Source organism: Vicugna pacos, unplaced genomic scaffold, assembly GCF_048564905.1.
Source record: "Vicugna pacos unplaced genomic scaffold, VicPac4 scaffold_441, whole genome shotgun sequence".
Taxonomy (NCBI): Eukaryota; Metazoa; Chordata; class Mammalia; order Artiodactyla; family Camelidae; genus Vicugna; species Vicugna pacos.
Window position 1 is genome coordinate 1,952 of NW_027329119.1, and position 12,476 is coordinate 14,427.

Here is a 12,476-nt window from a genome sequence, read left to right on the forward strand (position 1 = left end):
TATTTCTCCTTGAAAAGCCTGCAAAAAGGGCCAAACTTCCTCCAAAGACTCCAGGCCAAACCTCCTCTGGGGCTGCAGTAGAAAGGAGGTGAGGAGTTAGATGTTGAAATTGTACAGACTTTACCTGTTTGTATGGAGCTGTAACCTCTAACTTCTATACATCGCATGAAAGTAGATCTGGACCCAAGTAGTAACTGAGCAGATGGTGACCTGGGCTCCTCCCCTGGGTGGACAGGCAGGGACCGCTTTATCCCTTGGGTGATGGTGACAGTAGTGCCGGATCCGGGGACCCTTCCCTGAGTGTTTTGCCCTGTTTTGACCCTCCTTGTTTGCAGGCCCGAGACGGACCGTCAGGGGGGGTGCCGGGAGCCCTGGAGGCGTCCCCTCCCCCTGGGGCCGTGGCCACTGGGGTTCTCACTCCTCCCTGCCACCCTCTCCCCGCAGGAATCAGAAGGCATGTCCTGCCACTACTGGTCGCTGTTCGACGGTCATGCGGGGTCCGGGGCCGCCGTGGTGGCCTCCCGCCTGCTGCAGCACCACGTCACGGAGCAGCTGCAGGACATCGTGGAGATCCTGAAGAACTCGGCCGTGCTGCCGCCCACCTGCCTGGGCGAGGAGCCCGACCACGCGCCCGCCAACAGCCGGACTCTGACCCGGGCGGCCTCGCTCCGCGGAGGGGTGGGCGCCCCGGGCTCCCCCAGCACGCCCCCCACGCGCTTCTTCACCGAGAAGAAGATCCCGCACGAGTGCCTCGTCATCGGGGCTCTGGAAAGTGCGTTCAAGGAAATGGTAGGTACCGCCGAAGATCCCCGGGCGCCAGGGGCCGGGCGGTCGCGGAAGCCACAGCCTTGCTTCTTAGGCAGTTCCCGGGAAGGGCGTGTCTCTGGCCTGTCCGCTTGCGGCCTGGTCCCCTCCGCCTTCTCCCTTTCACAGCGGGGCTTTCGTTCTCAAAAGAGGTGGGCAGCACGCGAGTTCCAGCATCCAGTGCTGGCAAAAATGGAGGAGAGGGGAGAGGGGAGAGGGGCAGTGCATGGGGTGGGCGTGCTACTGCGGCTCTTTCTGCCGGCGCTTCTGCGGTTCCACTTAACTGAAATGTGAGCGTGCTTGCCACCTGTTTTACATGCGCGTATGAGTTCCAGGTGTTTGGGGAACCAGAGCTTGTAGCAGAGTGCTCAAAAGTGCGCCTCCCGTACACATCTAATCTGAGAACAGGTTTCCCCCGTGATTGACAGTGTGGTTCCCACTCCTTAAAGCAAGGGGGGGCCGGTTTCTAAGAATTGCTTGTTTTACTTGGGGACATGGATTTGTTTGGACATTTAAATTTGAATATGTCTGGTCCAGGGATTCAGCCTCGCCTCTTGAGAACTCAGGGCACTCAGCTGCCCCCCGCTGTGTGCCCTGCTGTCCGTCTGCCTGGTGAGAATCACACAGAAGGTCTGTTCTGCGCCATCTCCTTCCCGCTCTGAGCTCACGTTCTACTGAGGCAGTTATTTAGGCTCCAAAGATTTTTCTCTCCTGAGCAGCCTGTGTGCAGATAGAGTAAGAGATAAGTACAGATGCCAGGAGGACTAGAGTCAAGCGAGTGGGCAGTATTGTCGTTAAAACCTGGAGATGAAAAAGAGATGACGAGCTCTTAAGCAAGAGCAGCTACAGAGGTCACTCCAGAACTGAGGGCGCCCACCAGGCACACTCCAGACTCCAGCCTCTCACCATGCCAGGTAGAGTGCTCATGAGAGGAGGAAAGTAGATAATACTGAACTGCATCTTCTGACTGATTTATAAGGCAAAAATAGTTCATGTATTCGCACCTCTAATCTGCCCTCTCTCCTCACTTTAACTCATTTCTCTTTTGGTCCCAGCATTTCTCTTCTTGTCACATAGGTATTTACCCTTTGAGTAGCAGGTGGTTTAAAATGCATCTCTGTCTCAGGAGTATCTGGTCGCCTTCAATCCCAAGAAAAATACCAGGAGCCTGGAAAAGATTATTTAGGAAAAAAGGATGAGGGTAGTGAAATTGACTCCTACTCAGGCTTGGTATAAAATCCTCTCCAGCTTTCTGATGTGAACAGCTGTAAACACAGGTGCTCAGAAAGCTAAATATTCATTCGAGGTGGAAATTGGACAGTGGACTGTCCTCCTAGTGGGAGAAAAAGTCAGCTTACGTGATAGAAGTGAAAAACAAAAGAAACTTTGGGTTTTTTCATTTCTTTCAGTGATGACTAGTGAGTGTCATGGGACATCATTTACTTCCAACTGCTGTATTCTCAGTTTCATCCACTAGAGGGCAGTGTCACATTGAGTCAGGCCTCCACACCCGTCTCAGGCTGTTTCTGCCCATCAATGGCTCAGGGTAAAACTACCTGACGTGGGAGTCTCCCTCAGAAAAATACTTAGTAAAGAGCCTCATTTTTCGTTTTTGAAAGTTTTTCAGCTTTTCACGAACTAGTTCACTACCAGAAAGTTTCTTAGTTGCCAGCGAAAAGATCATTTCACTTCCCCATGTAATTCATTCCATCAATAAGTATTCATTAGGATCAAACTATAACCCAGGCCTCATTGGGAAAAGAGCATTGAAGAAATTAGGCAAAGGCGGGTATTAAACAAGTAAAATGTAAATGGGATGGGCCTTGAGAGGAGGAACTGCAGGGTGAAGTAGGACTCTGTTAAAGAGATGAAGCGAAGGGTCCTCGGAGAAGTGGTGCTCGGGGAGTAGGAATAAGGCAGACAGAACGTGGGCGCCTGGAGAGCCTTCTGGGGAGAGGAAACCATCTATGTGAGAGAACCCACATGGGCCAGAGGCAGCAAGCTGATGTCCACTGTGGGCAGAGGACAGATTTCAAGGGCAGGAATGATGTAAGGTGAGCTGGAGAGGCTGTCTGTAACCAGCCTGTGCTATACTAGAATTTTGGGGTTTTAAGCCATATCTGCTCTTTTCCAACCCATTCCACGTTACAGCTTCCTCTTCAAGCTTACTTTTTCCCCAGATTGTCTCTCTAGCCCCCAGTGTGACACAGGCCTGCCTGGACTTTGCACCGTGTGCTTGGCCATATTAAGTGAGAAAGCTCACCATTCCTTGGTTCTCCTGTTCCTGGCAGGGTGGCCCTACCTCCTGCTCTGCTCGGGACTGAGCCAGTTGATGCCTTTTGGCCCAGAATAGTTACGAATATTGTCCCCTTGTACTCTCACAAGCGTCCCTGTCCAAATAATGTCTTATGTCTACCCTAATTATAGAGAGATGCTCTCATTTTTTTCTTTGTTTCATCAGGGACTTCAGGAAAAATCTCTCCCGCATCACAGAAATGTGCCTGACTTAACCATTAAATAGTCTGGGCTGAGGTTCAGAACTTAAAGCACAGTTACACAGCGTACTCTTGATTGAATGATCCGGAAGGCCCTTGCCAACCCGTAAAGAATTCGTTTTCTTTCCTCCCTCTCTCAATATCAGGTTTTTGAGAGTCAGTGTTTGAAGGTCAGCGTGAGTTCTTTGCCATGCTTGGCACACGGCTGACGTCCTTACGCTGTTGGCCTGACCTTGGTAGTTCCTCCTCAGGCCTTTCAGGGAGGGGCAGGTTGGGAATTGCCGAGTCATTCCTAATTTTTTGCCTTACACAGCCAGCCCCTTTGCAACGTTCCTGTTTCTAGCTGTTCTCTAGGCATTGCAGGTTGTATGCCGTTCGGATCCTCTGTGATAGGAAAACTCAAGATTGGATAAGATTCAGCCTTTTCTGCTTTGTGGCTCTCTTGCTTCTTTTTCACTTTTAATCCCTAAGAATTCCCGAGGCCCAGCACCTAAGCCTCAAATTTGCCTCACTGATGCTTTTTTGCAGCTGCCCCTCCTGAGATTCAGAATGTAACTTCAGATACCTTTAAAGGCAAAGCTGGCCTTTCGTTTGGGGTTCTGCTTTATTTACGACAGTTTAGCAAAATCCAGTCAGAGGTCTTTGCTCTCTCTTTCTCCCCACCTCCCACCAATGCCCGTCTCAGTCACTAGTGTTTATTGAGCTTATATTTTATAGCCAGCGTTCTTCTAGATGCCATGGGGGTCCAGCAGTAAAAGATTTGATTTTATATCTGGGAGCACTTGTAGTCACCTTAGAGGAACATAGAGGTATATAATATCTCATTGGTTTCAGTATTCTAAGTGGCATTAAGGGAAATGTTGCTATCTGTCTCAAAGAGAGAATTGATTAAAAAGATTCAGAAACACCAGGCCAGAATAAATAGTACTTTTTTCTAGGAAGAAGTAGGTACTTGTTGAAAAATACTAACGCAGCCGGGGGGAAGATGCCAAGGATGAGGGGAGATGATAGGTTTCATCCAATTCTGGATGCTTCTTTGAAGGCACTGTTTTCTCTTTCTCTCTGATCCTTGGGGTGCCTGGCACAGTGCGTGGCTTGTGAGAAGGTGACCTCTGGCCTCTAACACGTGCTGGCCCCACGGCCCCTATTGTGTCTCCTCCTGGAACTCCCTTCAGCGTGTGAGAAGCTTGCATCGTCCACTCCTCCTGTGTCCACCGTGGAAGATGAACCCTGCCTTCCAAAAAGACCAGCATCTTAGGAACTTTCCGCCTTCATCTCTGCTTCCCAGTCGCACTTTTGTACCAGCACCCTGCTTTCCTGGCTGAGTTTTCCCACAGCTGTGTTTAGGCTGTTGCCTGGCCCGGGGTGACCGTTGTGAAGAAGATAAATGTCTTCTAAGTCCCGGTGTCGGTCGGCACCCTGCTGCCCCACGCGCCACAACAGGGGTGTCAGCATTTCACGCCCATGTCGGGAGTCACTTCCGGTGTAGGTGTAGTTGCAGCGGGCCTTTGCCCTCCTCAGAATCAGAACCAAGTCCGCAGTGGTGAGCCCTTGACCTCCCACTTACGGGAACTGAGTTCTGGACACAGGCAGAAGAATCTCAAAATTCTGCCCTGCTTCTTCTTCAGTGTGGTCGTAGAGTCCTCGCCACGGTGAAGAACATTTGGAAGTCTGGTTGTGATGAAGGGAGGAAAATGGCAATATTTTAACTTGTAAAACTGCCGTACATCTTCCTATCACTGAGTAATGGTCGGAAATACCACTCAGCTTGGCTTTGTTGGTTAAAAAAAAAACGAAACTCCATATGGTGACAAGATGATGGGAAAGGAGGATGAATGCAGAGCTTATTTATAGCTTATAAATCCTAGTGGTCTTGAAAACTAGGATATTCGTGGTAAGTGGACCTGTATGTCTGTATTTAAGCTGGAGGGTTTTTTGTCTTTGTTTTTGATAGAACAGAAAGTTCCTCCAAGAAAAAAAAAAAGGCATGTGATTCCACTAGTAGCCAGCAGGTGGCAATATTAGGCAGTACTGGTTTTTCCCTTTCCCATTGCCTGGCTGACAGATTGGCTTGTCCTCAGAATAAACCAAAAGCAGGCCCAGATACTAAAACCATGCAGAATCTTATTATTTGTGACTGACACTATTAGCAATGTGCTCAGAACCATGTTTAACCCACTTAGGGGCAGCTGCCAAGCCCTATTGAAACTACCCAACACTCACTCCCTTCTGTTGTTTGATACTGCTTTTCTCTTGCAACCTGAAATTGGTAGGAGACAAAGAATGACCCTGGAGTTGCACCATCTCTGAGACTTTCAAACCAAATTACAGCGATCCTGAGCAACATATTTTCTTTCTTGCAATTATTTCCCGCTGAATTAGTCTCATTTCACACACACCTCTTTTTCCCCTTCATTGCACTCTTCCTTGCAACAAAAAGGAGCAAAATAAAACCCCAGGCCTTAGACATTGGATCCGTTCTTTGATTTAGAGATAAACCTCACTTAAATGCAATATTTAGACATAACACGGGAGAAATCAGTCCTGCTGAGTAGAAAGTAGCCTCGAGAGGGACTCCTGATTGAGCAGATAAATCAATTATCTTGTCAATTGAATCTTTGGAGTCATTTAAGTTGATCCTTTTAGACCATACTTACAAAGGAATGATAGTATGTGCGTGTGTTTTGTGGGTAATTTATTCTAGACTTATGTCTTGGGGCTCGTGACAACTAAAATGGAGGAAAATACTCCAAATCGGACCTTGTTGAGCACAAAAGCCGTCGACAGTTTTTCTATGATTTCCTTGATCGTTGGGAAAAATACCCAAACTTCTTGAGGGTTTAAAAAAAAACTACATTTTTATGTACTTTTTTAAAACTAGCATGTGAAAAGATTAAGCTAGTTGGAAAGGTTGAGGGTTTAAAGAAATTAGGTAGTTAATTCTACAGTAAATATATCTTTATTGACTTCATTTATTGTGTTTGATCTGGTAGTAAAAGAACCACCCAGATGGTCCTTTAATGTTCCTCTCAGTACTAAGATTTGGTGAAACATCTTTTCAAGAGGAGTAGGTGGTGGAGGAAAAAATAAATGTGCTATTTTGGCTTCTAGGGAGGGGAGGGGGAAGCACTTATTTTTAGAATATGCTCTAGTTACACCCAGTTTTAGAAGAAATGGAAGAGCGTATTTTCATGTCAGTGAGACCTTGCGGGTGGGGGGTGAAGTCTGCGGAAACACATCTCTCAAATTCTTGTCACAGTGATCTCAGCGAGCACACATTGTAATTACCGTGGGTGCGTGTGTGTAAGCGCACACATGTGTATTACCACACAAAGAGGGAAGGTGATGAACGCCTGAACACATTAGTGGAGTTTCTTGGATAAAAAAATAGCTAGACTTCTGTGGAAGTGTTGCCAAATTTAGCATTCCTTATGCCGGGGGAACCACGGAGGGAAGGTAGTTGAAACGTAGGACCAGATGAAAGAAAGGAGGAAATCAATTAGAAAAACACTGCCTTACGCTGTGAATGGAATAGCAAGGGGGGTCACTGGGCCAGCTAACTGCCACGTTTCCCCCCAAATTAAAGGCAAATGGGGACTTTGCTGAAGCAGGAACTCTTAGTGTCCGACACTCTGGCTTGATTTTTTTTTTTAAGAATTAAATAATTTTATAATCAGATTTTCTTGTGATGTAAACTGTGATAAATAAGGCACCAACGATGCAGAAGAAGCTTGAGTCTGGGCGGAATCATTTACAGAGATGGTTCTTTCTCATGGACTCATGTGTCCCTTTCGGAGCACACCCAGTGGTGTCAGTCTGTTGAGCGCCGTTCACATTCCAGGCCGTATACAGCACTCAAGCCGTGGGGTGTTTAAGGGACTTTTCATCAAATTTGTCTTTCCTGAAAATAAATAAATAAATAGACCTAATTACCTCCCCCCACAAAAAAATTTTTTTTTAATTTTTAATTCAGACTTTAGGTGTTCAAACAAAGATGGGTTCTGGATGTGAAAGAATAATTTCTGGAGCTGGAGTAGTTCTTTCCAGTGTATTAAATACAGCAGTGCTGGGTGCGGACTTTGTAGACCAGTTTCTGTGTTAATTTGATGAAATACGTATCTATCATAATATAAACTTTCTATCGTTTATTTAAATGCAAAAATTTTTGAATAAATCTACCCACAAAACCCTTTGTGATTAGGGCTCTTGGTTCTGTTTTGATGCATTGTTTGAAGGTTAAACACACGGAACTTCTGGAACTTCCGATGTCTTGATGTTTTCTTTCTCCTCTTTCACTTTCTTGTGACAGTCTTTCCCTCCTGACATCCATGCCCCTAGCCCCCGCTGCCCCCAGCCTCCTGCCATCCCTGCTTGGGTTCTGATAACCATTCATTTGTTCTTGTCAGTTGACGGCATTTGATCAGAAGCCTGGGTTCCTGCTTCATTATTGCCTCAGCATTCATTCGTCTTGTAAGCTTTCATTTGTGAATTGTGGGACACATGTCGCATGTTAAGGCAGAGGTGAAGTGACAAGGAGATCACTGAAATGTAACAAACATTTATTAAACTACCGCTTACCTGACCCAGGATAGGTGTTGAGGGTCTAACAGTGAGCGAGAGAGGTCTCTGCTCTCACCCATGGGGTCCAGGCCGCGGGAAGGGTCTCGATGGTCTGCCCCGCCCCTCCCCCACATCATCTAATTTAATCCTCATCTCAGTCCTTTAAGCTAATTTATACAGAGTTTGTAACTAACTTTTAAAAACTCAGTGTGGTCTTTTTTTTTTTTAACATTTTTTATTGATTTATAATTCAGTGTGGTCTTTGAAGGTGGTCCTCACACGTGACCCGTCTGCAGCTCTGATACTGCCGTCCCCTCTGTCCCTTATTGGAAGTTTTCTTCACTTGCTTCTAAGCCACCACATCCCACAGCACATGCTCTTACCCCTCTCCCTGGGTCCTCTGCCTTCCCCTTCTCCCAGCTCATTCCCGCTATCGTCCTTTCTCCCAGGTCTTTGCACTTTTTCTCTACTTACTTTTTGATCAGTATCCTGTGCTTAATCTGTATCCTCAGCTCAGGCTTTTCTCCTGTTCCCAGTTGCTCACTGGCAATTTACCTAACCTCTTACTACCACCTCTGGCCTCTGGAGCTGTTGCCGGTAGATACAGAATTAATGATCATCTCCCCTTCCCATCAGGAGGCTGGCAGAAGCAGCTGAGTTCTAATTCTGTGGTTTCTCAGAATCACAAAGCTGCCCCGGCCCTCGGTCAGCCAGGGCACCAGCTCCTCCTCCCCTGTACCCAGCCCTCCTTCTCCCTCCCTCGGCCCCAGCAGCAGGTGTCATTGGGGATGTTTGGCATTATTTTAGCGAGCATTCAGTTTATGTTCGTAACTCAACTCCCATATTTCTGAGGTCTCGGAACCCTGGCCTCCATCACCGGCACAGAGTCTCACAAGGACGTCTGTCTTGAGGGTGACGTACGTCTGTCAGTAGAAGTGTGGGTCTCGTTCTAGTTTTCTTGGGGAGACCTCATTAGGTGGCAGGTAATAAGTACTAGACTTCAGAGGAGGAGAACTAGGTTGGAACCCAGACTCCAGCCCCGTCATTGTGGGCACCTCCCCCACTTCTCTGCATCTGAACAGTCAGGTTAATAATACAGTTGTGAAGATGAGGTGTGATTCTACATGTAAAGTGCCTCGCGTACTGCCTGACGTAGAGGAAGTGCTCACTGAACGTTGGCTGTCACTGTGCGTGTGTGTCACTCTTGCGAATTAGTCCCTTGGGAAAAGGAAGTCAGGTCAGAGTTCTGAAGCTTCTGTCTGATCGGGAAGATGGGGTGGAGTCCTGCCTGCGTGGAACTGAGGACACTGTCCTTCAAGTCTCCTCTCTTATCCAGGTGTAAAGGAAATCATTAACTGGAGCCTTGGGGATTAAAAACGCTGATCAGGTCCAACCGCTTGGTGTTATCAGCCTCTCCTTTCTGTTTTGCACATGGCAGCTCAGGCCATCCATGCAAAGACTAAATTTTCCATAAGCCATGATATCTGTTGAATAAATTGGTTTTATTCTTCTCATTTTTATCTGATTAAATCTGTCTGCCTTCCCTTGTTTCCTGTCTCTGGTCCACAGATGGTCTAGTCGGTGACACTTTTGTGCCAGTGTCTTCCCCAGAAATGAGCATCAGGCAGGGTAAGGGCCAGTACCAAGGATGTTCCTGTCTGTTCTTTGAAGCACAGACTCTCAGAGCTGTGCTGAGGAAGTCTTTGATGCGAGTCCTTGTACAATCCAGCACTGTCTTTGTTTTCTTCTCCAGGACCTACAGATAGAACGAGAGAGGAGTTCATATAATATATCTGGTGGCTGCACAGCGCTCATTGTGGTTTGCCTTCTGGGGAAGCTGTACGTGGCAAACGCTGGAGATAGCAGGTAAGCAGATCCGTGGCCGGTTCTTCCTAACATTTGATGCCTTCCTGTACTTTGTATCTTTTTAGAGAAGTTAAATGATTAGAAATAAGATAGTTCTGCTTGGGATTAGATATTGAGGAAGATAAGCCTTCTACATCTGATTAAAAATGCCTTTAAGAAGCCTCCTCAATCAAAAGGTACAGATCGCCTTCTGCTTAGCTGCCCGCAGTGGCGTTCACGGGTACACCTGGGATTTACCTGCACCAGTGGTACCCAGACGTCCTTTGACTTCAGAACCTGGTGTTTTTTTCAGTGAAAGCTCAGCAGGGGCTAAGTATATGCAAGAGACAAGGAGGGAGGAAAGGGATCTGAATGAAGTGGGTATCTGGGGGGAACCAGGGAGGGCTCCCCGGCTGGGGCTGGTTTCGCGTCCCCTCCAGGAAGCCTGGGCAGTGCCCCTTTTATGCGCGTGCGCCTGCGTTCTCCTCGCTTCCCGGTTCAGCTGAAAGGAACTTTGGCCACGAGATTATGGTTAATCCTTACTCTATTCAGCATTAACAGGAATAAGATAAATACGTGTTTTTTAATTGTCTTTTAAATAACCGATGAGTCCTCACTTTAGGTGGGAATTTTTAAATTACAGACTTTGTGAAAAGTGTTCTGATAGGTGTTACCGACTTCTCTGCCCCTTTAGTAACGAAATATGTTGGCTTTATAGCAGGGCTTTTTGCTAAAGGCCGACTCTTTATTCTGACAGCAAAGTACTGGCCTCTAATCGTGATGTCCTCAGAGGACGAGTGATTTCTCTACGTGGTCTTGGGTTGCTGCCATTCCTCCATCTCCTTCTTCTGGGTCACATGCCTCTTCTCAGCACCGCTGCTTGGTCTGACCCTCCTCAAGGTGGGGCCCCACCCCCTTTTCTGTCTCTGTCAGGTTGTAACTGCCTTGCCTGGAAGGCCACCTCCCTCGGGCAGTCGAGGAATTCCAGTTACAGAGCAACAGAGCGTGAGGAAGCTTCCAGATACCGTGGTTAAGCATCCTCTCCCAGTCGTCCCACTAAAGGTTCCCAAGACCAAAGGAGAGTGACCTGCCAAGGCAGCAGTGTTTATGGGGTTTGAAGATTGATGTTTTTTTGAAGGCCCGTTTATTTTTATTGTTTATGTAGATTTCCATTCTGCTATACAAGATACTTCAGTTTCAATATAAAATATTTCCAGGTAAATGGAAGTATAAGATGCCGTGTTTAGTATCTCAGGGCTTCATTTCTAGTGGTCCTGGCAGGAGACAGACTCCCCCTCATGTGGATCAACTGAATGAAAGAGGGAAGGGGAACCAGCTAGGAGTACTGAGACCCAGGAAGGCTTTACCATCCTCGGCTGCAGGGTCCAGGGAGAACATGCTACCGCAGAGCCCAGGAGAGTGGGCCACTGAGGAGGGCCCCTGCGCAGGGAGAGAAGGGGAGGATGTACCCTGACTTCTGCCTCTTCTGTGCTCCTTTCTCTTGCCAGGGCTTCCTATTGGAAGCCAGGCGACAGGAAACCCAGGGAGTGCAGGGTCATAGATGTCGGTGAGCCAGGGTGCAGACACAGGCCAAGACCACATCTCGAGGGTGGGGGCAAGCAGAGAGTCACCATCACATCTGCTCCTCTTCCATTCCTGCACTAGGGTTGGAGCACCTTAAAAAAAAGGAATCCCCAAATGATACAAATGAGCCTATTTACAGAATAGAAACAGACTCACAGACTTAGCAAGCAAACTTACGGGTACCAAAGGAGAAAGGTGGGGAGGGATAAATTAGGAGTTTGGGATTGGCGGGTACAAACTACTGTGTATAAAATAATCAACAAAGCCCTACTGTATATCATAGGGAACTATGTTCAATATCTTGTAATAACCTATAATGAGAAAAATTATGAAAAAGAGTATGTATGTGTAACTGAATCACTTTGCTATACACCAGAAACTAACACAGCATTGTAAATCAGCTATATTTCAATTAAAAAAAAATGTATAGGAATTCTTGCCTCTAGGGGCCTTGTAAGGCACACACTGAGGAGCCGGCCTCTGGGCCCTTGTTGCGTTCTAGGTCTTGAGCTTGCTGGAGACAGATGAGCATCCCCGGAGATGATCCGTTTCTGTTCTGAGCAGGGCTGAATTGATGACTCAGCCTTTGCACTCATACTCACCTTTGGTTTTGATGTCTAGTTCCGAGTTTTTCGAGATGAGTTTGCTTCTCTGACTCTTCCAGTGACTAAGACTGAACGCTTTGTTCCCTGGGGCCAGGCCCACCCCTTGTCCCAGGGAGGTGCCTTTCACCCGGTGACCCCGGACTCAGAAGGTAACCCAGCTTCCAGGCCCAGAATCTCTTTTTGTTGGATTATGCTTTTCAGAGAAGCAGCTCCTCCCCGCTGCCCTGTCCTCATTTTTGAAGTTTCCTTCAAAGCCCCGAGCTCCTTAACAGAGCCCCCTACCCAGGCAGTCAGGGCTTCAGGCTCGTTTTCCAGAAGCTCCTGTCTCCTGTCCCCTGTCCAGGACTAGCCAGTCCCAGCTGTTCATCTTCTGGACTTTTGCCCCACTTCCTTTTTAAGATGCCAATTTCTAGCCTAGATCTCAATTTCCGCAGCTATAACAATGGTGATATTGGACTAAATATTAATTTCTTAAGTTTCTGGCATTCTAAAGATTGTCACTAGGAGGAGTGACACTTTTGAAAAGTTAAGCAGTCCTTTAAAGGTTATTAATCTTTTGGTAATTTTATCTTTCTTAGAGTCA

At 47.2% G+C, this 12,476-nt stretch overlaps 1 protein-coding gene across 1 annotated transcript; it reads left to right on the top strand.

The window, feature by feature from the left end:
- Positions 1–444: 444 nt before the first annotated feature.
- LOC140695575 (protein phosphatase 1H-like) lies at positions 445–11,271 on the top strand (the record flags this gene model as incomplete). Its single annotated transcript, XM_072958273.1, has 3 exons — positions 445–789; positions 9,613–9,725; positions 11,213–11,271. Coding segments are annotated over 3 exons (517 nt in total), but the record flags the coding sequence as incomplete, so codon positions are not given.
- Positions 11,272–12,476: the final 1,205 nt, after the last annotated feature.